The sequence below is a fragment of the Aethalodelphis obliquidens genome, unplaced genomic scaffold (genome assembly GCF_003676395.1).
Source record: "Aethalodelphis obliquidens isolate GAN/ISIS:26980383/991018 unplaced genomic scaffold, ASM367639v1 scaffold1137, whole genome shotgun sequence".
NCBI lineage: Eukaryota > Metazoa > Chordata > Mammalia > Artiodactyla > Delphinidae > Aethalodelphis > Aethalodelphis obliquidens.
In genome coordinates this window covers 1-7,629 of record NW_020839048.1, presented here as the reverse complement: position 1 = coordinate 7,629, position 7,629 = coordinate 1, and the positions used below count along the sequence as shown (strand labels likewise).

General features: G+C 36.7%; 1 protein-coding gene across 1 annotated transcript; it reads right to left on the bottom strand.

Annotated features, from left to right (window-relative positions):
- Positions 1–1,946: 1,946 nt before the first annotated feature.
- On the bottom strand, positions 1,947–7,494 carry LOC113616998 (endogenous retrovirus group K member 5 Gag polyprotein-like; the record flags this gene model as incomplete). Its single annotated transcript, XM_027100330.1, has 2 exons — positions 5,931–7,494; positions 1,947–2,130 (listed from the first exon to the last, which is right to left on the bottom strand). Coding segments are annotated over exons 1-2 (1,748 nt in total), but the record flags the coding sequence as incomplete, so codon positions are not given.
- Between the last annotated feature and the right edge of the window lie 135 nt (positions 7,495–7,629).

Here is a 7,629-nt window from a genome sequence, read left to right as displayed (position 1 = left end):
CTCGTCTGTGCTGTGACTCAAAGGCACTTCCTATATGGCTCCCAACATCTCCCCCTTTTTTATTTTTTAAAAAGGCAGTATGCAATTCCACTTTGGTTTTATATACACTCTGGAGGGCAACTTGAATTAATCGGATAATAACTGGAAAAGAAATAAGGAGCAAAATTATAACCACTCCGGCAGCCCCATAATTTATTAAAATATGTATAAAGGAATTACCCTTAAAATAACTTTGTAAATTTTGTAAAAATTCTGCAGCAGCCTTAGAGGGATTTATATCATATTGAGAGGCTGTAATATCATGAATTTGTTTATGTAAATGTTTCAAATCAATTTCTATATCACTAGAATTCCATATATTTAAAATATGCATTTGAATTTTTTCCCAGGAATATTTAGAATAATTTACTTTTAAGGGAGTAACACATATCCAAGAATATTTTTTATGGCATGTTAAAAATAGGCGAATTTTTAAAGCAGTAAGTTCTTGACCAATATGTAAAACTGTTTCTTCAAGGGCATCAACTTTAGCTTTTAACTTTCTATCTATTGCTTCCTGAGTCGCTAAAGCCAAGGATATATTTTTTGATAAATCATTAGCATATTGTGCTGTTTGTACTTCTTTTACTAAAGTATATGTTGCAACAGTAAAAGAACTCAGTATTCCTATCAAAGCGGAAATTCCCAAAATCAAAGTAGCCACGAATCTTTTTGGCCGTATGAGCTCTCCAACCTGTCTTACAATTTCTGCCCCTATATCTGTATACCAAGATTCATTAAGCGCTACTGGCAACATAATATAAGCTGGTCTTTTTAACACCATTATGGTTGACACATTCATTTCAGGAACAATACAAGTGGTCAGTATGCATTGTTGACAGGTAATATAAAATCTCATATTATACTGCATAATCTGCAACTTTTCACTATCATTAGAAAGCAATAAGGAATACGGAGATGACACACAGGTTTGAACATGGTACTCTTCCATATGGGTAGTAGCTCTAATTAACGTTATTTTACGAGTGGTTAAGGGTAATCTCCATAACTGAGGTTGATAATAGGTTTTATTTTCATATACAAAAGTATAAATAGGAGCCACCCATCCATGACTATTTCATCTATTTACCTTCAATGGACGGGGAATATAGGAATTATTCCATGGATATAATATGCCTTTCTCTAAATATGTTCTATAATCTCCCTCAGGAAAATTAGTACTCCAATCTGAAATATAATATCTAGTTCCAGGAATGGTTATTTTATTCTCTTTATTATACATACAATATATCCATAAAGGATATCCAGTTTTAATATTTATCCGAATCCATTCATTTGTAGCTTCCCCTGCAGCCTCATCACAATCATCATATCTAGAAGGATAAACAACTTTAGCTGGATATTTATTAACATAAACTTGATTTTGTCCTACAACTTTCCCTAACAATGACCATAAATATCTTGTGGTTTTATCTCTTCCTACTGGCTCTTTAGGGGGCCTTTTAGGGGAATCTGTCAAAAATCCTGCATCAACTACTGACAAACATCCATTTTTTGTTCGACTATTTTCTATTGACCCTGAGCCAAGAAAAAAGCATATTGGAGGAAAGTCAGTCTGACCTGTAAATGAGTAGTTAAAATTAATAACAAATTGTTTATATCCCTGTATTCCTCGAATGCCATCGGTCAAGTCAGGGAATGAAGAAGTCACTGGAATAATGGAATCTGTCCAAGTACACGTATGTAAAATAGGAGGATCTGGAAAAAAGGTCCAATACGTATCATTGGCGTTCACCTGAACTGAAAGCAAAGTAAGCATAGTCACAAAAAAATTAGGAGTCGTCAACGGCAATTCTTGTGTAATCATAGTATTTTTAGCAGTCAGGCAAAGTTTTTTAATTGCCCCCCAAGTCATTGGAGCCGCTTCAGTGGTGGAAACAGCATACCTCCTTTTTCGTGAACGAGAAGGCAGTGTAGGTTTTTTCTCCAATAATTTAGGAGAAGTTTGTACCTCTTTATCGCAGGCCGTAGGGTTAATTGGTTTTTCTTCCCGGGGATGTAATTCCGCCATCTCAGCAGTGCGATTTCTTTTCTGAAAAATGCTTCGATAAATTTCCCACCTCAGGGTGTCTAATTAATCGATCAGGAATCCAAATTGGTGAATCAAAATTTTGAGGAAAAATACAAGCATATCCTCTACCACTAGTTAGTAATATATCTGGTCCATTCCATTTTCCTGTTAAAACATCCTTCCATAATACCTTTGGTTTTATACTTTTTTCATTTATCTCCCAATGTCTCATCATAGGAGTTTTTTCTTTATCATTCATATTTAAATAATTTAATACAAACATAGAATGGTTAAGTAAATGATGAGGAGAAAAATATTTTAAATCTCCATTTTGCAATTTATAAATCATATTTTTTAATACCTGGTTAGTTCTTTCAATTATAGCTTGTCCTTGTGGATTATAAGGAATTCCTGTACTATGGGCTATGCCAAACTGTTGGCATAATTGCTGAAAAGATTTAGAAACATAAGCAGGGCCATTGTCAGTTTTTAACTTTCGGGGAATTCCCAAATAACTAAAGCAAAACATCAAGTGCTGGCACACATCCTTAAAGGCCTCTCCGGTCCTAGCTGAGGCTACAATTACATGTGAAAAGGTATCTACACAAACATGTACATATGACAGCTTTCCAAAACTGGGTACATGAGTCACATCCATTTGCCACAAATCATTAGCTCGCAAACCTCGGGGATTTACTCCTTGTTGAGGTACATTAATTTGAGTAGGACACACAGAGCAATTTTTTACTATTTCCCTTGCTGCTTCTCTAGTTAGACTAAACTGATATCTTAAGGCATTAGCATTTTGATGATGTAGCTGATGAAATTCTATTGCTTCTTGTACTTTATTCTCATCTACTATAAAAACTTTAGTCAGGGCATCAGCAGAGGCATTGCCTTCTGCTAAAGGCCCTGGCAATCCAGAATGAGCTCTAATGTGGCCTATATAATAAGGTTGTGTTCTTTTCCATATACTCTTTTGTAGTCTCTTAAGCAACTTAATAATTGTACTCTTATTCTCAGGAAAGGCTGCTGTTTCTATTGCTGGAAATAATTTAACTATATATAAGGAATCAGTATATAAATTAATCTTTTTATCCCTGGTTAATTTTATCACTTTTATAACTGCCATAATTTCTGATTGCTGTGCTGAGCAATTTTCTGTATTTAATACTTTCTTTTCATTATTAATAATATAGGCTGCCCTCCCTGAGGAGGATCCATCAGTAAATACTAATATGGCCTCTTCCAAAGGTTTTATCTTATAATATGTAGGAAAAACCACCATATGTTCCTTAAAAAACTGTAACAATACACTTTTAGGCAGATGAAATAAAATCTGACCTCCAAATGAGGCCAGGGCTATTCCTAATGAATCTTCTAACAACAACAAGGCCTCTAATTGATTTTTATTATAAGGTATAATTATGTTATCCATATCTTTTCCAAATAACTCTCTACTTCTCTTTCTACCTTTAATAATTAGCAAACTAACCATAAAAGGGTATGAGGCAACAATCTTTTTTGGACTAGCAGCCAAATGTATCCATTCTAATGGTCCATCTTGCCATAATAATCCTGTAGGAATAACTGGAGTCCTTAAAATAATTAAATCCCAAGGTTTGGTATAATCTAGTCTTTTAATAAAAACATTTTTTAAAGCTTTTTCTATTTTTTCTATGGCTTGTTTTCCTTCTGCAGTTAACTCTCTAGGAGATAAGGGGTTAGGATCTCCTTGTAATATCAAAAACAAAGGTTTTAATTCCACAGTAGTAATTTTTAATAAAGGCCTTATCCAATTTATATCTCCTAAAAACTTTTGAAAATCATTTAAAGTAACTAAATGATCGGTTCTTAGCTGAAAAGGTATATGCTGAATGGAAAATTCCTGTATTAATCTGCCCAAATAATTATAAGGAGGCTCAGTTTGAATTTTCTCTGGAGCAACTTTTAATCCATACTCCTGTAAGGCTTCCATCATATCCTGCAATGCCTGATGTAGATAGGCCTTATCTTTATGGGCCAATAATATATCATCCATATAATGTATTAAATATATTTCCTCATATTTTTGTCTTATATTACATATGGCTTGGTCTACATATTTCTGACATAAGGTAGGGCTATTTTTCATGCCCTGCGGTAAAACTTTCCATTGATACCGCTGATATGGTCTGGTAAAATTAGGAGAGGGCACACTAAACGCAAACCTCTTTCTATCCTCCTTATGTAAGGGGATCGTGAAAAAGCAATCTTGCAGGTCTATGACTATAATAGCATAATCTTTAGGGATGGCTACTGGAGAGGGAAGTCCAGGCTGTAGAGCCCCCATTGTTTCCATTGTTTTATTTATTGCTCTAAGATCTTGTAATAATCTCCATTTTTCTGATTTTTTCTTTATAACAAATATAGGAGTATTCCAAGGACTATTAGAGGGTTCAATATGTCCTGCCAATAATTGCTGTTCCACTAATTCTTCTGCAGCTGCTAATTTCTCAGAAGTTAGGGGCCATTGTTCTACCCATACAGGCTCCTCTGAAAGCCACACTATAGGGTCAGCTGCTTTTAGAACAATGGCCCCCTTTATAAATTTGGATAGCCCACTCCATGTTTATCATTTTTGGGCTCAGCAACCACAGGATATAATCTTTCCTCCTGATTTTTTCCTAAACCTTTATCTGGGTCATAACCCATATTTAACATTTGTGAGGAAACCCAATCATCTGGACTATACAGGAGCATTCCCATCTGCATAAGTATATCTCTTCCCCAAAGGGAAATTGGCAAGCCAGGTATTACATAAGGACAAAAGGAGCCTGCTTGTTTATTAGCAGTATTCTCCCAAGTTAAAATCTGGGCACTCTTAGCTACTGTTGGAGCAGTTCCCAGACCTGCTAACATATTGTCAGCATGTTTGGTGGGCCAGCTGCTAGGCCAATCTTTTCCTGCTATGCAGGAAGCATCTGCACCTGTGTCTAATAAACCTTGAATATTTTTTCCATTAATTTTTAAAATTTTCAAGGGTCTATTTCTGGTAATCTCTTGAATCCAAAATGCCATATCACTGGAGCCAAATCCTTTCTCATTCCTGGTTTCTTGAATTACATTCTTTCCTGTCTTATAATATGGTAGCAATAACAATTGTGCTATTCTTTGTCCCACATAAATTTGCTGCGTCTTATTAGAGGGAGCCACCATTATTTGAATTTCTCCTGTATAATCAGAGTCAATTACTCCAGGCAAAACTGTTAAGCCAGATAAGGAAGTTGAACTCCTACCAATAATTAAACCCATTACTCCTGGGGGCAATGGACCTTTAATCCCAGTTGGTATTTTTATAACTGGAGAGTCAGGAGTTAATATTGTTGCGGAGGTGGCACAGAGGTCCAATCCTGCGCTGCCTGGGGTGGCCCTAAACAATTTATCGATTCCCCTGAGGGAAGAAAGGGATTGAGCGTCTGGTGAATGGCCCCTATTGTTTGTTGGGCCCGGGGTTGGGCCCGAAGTAAGTTTCCCGAATTAGTTTCAGCAGGTGTACCTGGAAAAACAGGTGCAGGAAATATTGGCATCTGAGCTCCAGCCTGAGGCACTGCAGAAACCCCACTAGGGGGAAGAATGTGTCCGTCCTTGTGATATTTACTCCTACACAATTTAGTCCAATGATTTCCTTTCCCACATCTTTGGCAAGGAGTCTTTTGAACCCCAATATTACCAGGAGATATCATTCTAACAGGGCCTGCTGGAGGTATATTTTTATTGGGACATTCCCTACTAAAATGACCTGCACTTCCACAAGCAAAACAATTATTTCCTTTTAATCCCTTAGGGTTTTTTGTTTTTTGAACCATATTCATCATACATTGAGGAAGTGTTTCTCCTTTTAGAGCGGCTGCCAGAGCAATCCCTTGCATATAAGAGGGACCCACATCAGAACACTGTTTAATAAAATCTAAAATGTTGCCAGTTTTTCTAATTGGTCGAATTAAATTCTGACAAACAGGATTAGCATTTTCAAAGGCTAATTGTTTAGCTAACATGCTAGCTGCATCCTCATCAGTTATTACCCGTTTTATCTCTGTTAACAAGCGAGAAACAAAATCCTCATATGGTTCTTCAGACTTTTGTCTTAGATCTGTTAAAATGGAGGCTTTTCCTGGAGTCAAAGGCAAAGACTTCCAGGCATTCACTGCACATGTAGTTATTTGCCATAAGGCCTCCTTTCCCATATGCATCTGCTGTTGGGTTGAGTCATATTCTCCTTGACCTAATAACATATCTTTAGTAATATTAAATTTATCCCATTTCTTATTTAAAGCATTTTGTTTAGCCACCTGTTCCTCATATTCTGCCTTCCAAAGTAAATATTGTCCTCCCGATAAACAGGCCTTGGTAACCTGAATCCAGTCATATGGAGTCATCCATCTATTTGCTAAGGCATCTATAAGAGTCATAGTATAAGGCGCTAACGGTCCATAATCTATACAGGCCTTTTTAAGCTCTTTTAAAAGTTTTAAAGGTAAGGGTTCCCAATATACCGCATCATCATCATCAAAATCATTATCAAAAATAACTGGAAAACAGGCTGCAAAAGCATAATCATCATCTTCACCGTTTATTCTCCTATGCTTTTTATTTTTGCCTTGATTATTATTAAAAGGTGGTGGAGGTGGTGGGCTCTTGGCCTTAAAAGGTGGTGGAGGCGGTAGGCCCCCAACATTTAAAATTGAATGCCCTGACCTTTTTAAAGGGGGAAGTGAAGAACTTAAAGGTGCTGGTGGGGCGGTCGGTAAACGACCCAAAGGGCGCATATCCTGTAATTTAGGTCTGTTATTCTTAGTTTCTTGTATTGAAAAAGCACCATGAGGTTCATACTTCCTTCTTTCATAATCATATGCAGCAGCATCTAAATCATCCTGATCTGCAGGAGGCAATTCATCATCAAAAGGAGGGTTTTTTAACAAATTAAATTTAGTGTTAGTAGGTGACTCTTTTTCTTCCTCTGAGTCCTTATCATCAAGGTTACAGTTTTCTAAAGCTGCAGCCAAAACCTTAATATCTTTTGGTGTTTTTGGGGAAAGTAACGGAGTACATTCATCTATTACTTCTGTAGGATATTTATACGGGTTCTTTTGACCTTCAGGCAAGGGAGCAATACTTTCCCTAATAAGATTCCATAAAGTAAAAGTATCTACTGGAACCTTCTCAGGTCCAAAATGACTGTAATATACTTGCAAAGTTTGCCCCACCTTTTGCCAGGTTTCTATATTAACTGTTCCCTCTTCTGGAAACCAAGGACATTGTTCCTGTACAAACTGAAAAAACTGAGTTAATTGCTTATTAGTTACCTTAATTCCTCTTCCATTTATCATATGTTTAACTATATCAATAAATAAGAGCCTCTCTTTGGACTCAGCGTGTCCCATCTTGACACCGCCTTACTCACCTTCCTAACCAGTTCTCCTCTAACTGGGGGTCTGCAGCACCCTACGGTGAGACTCCTATCCGTCCGAGAATTATACTTACCCCTTCAGGTCCCTGTTCGGGCGCCACTTGCTGGG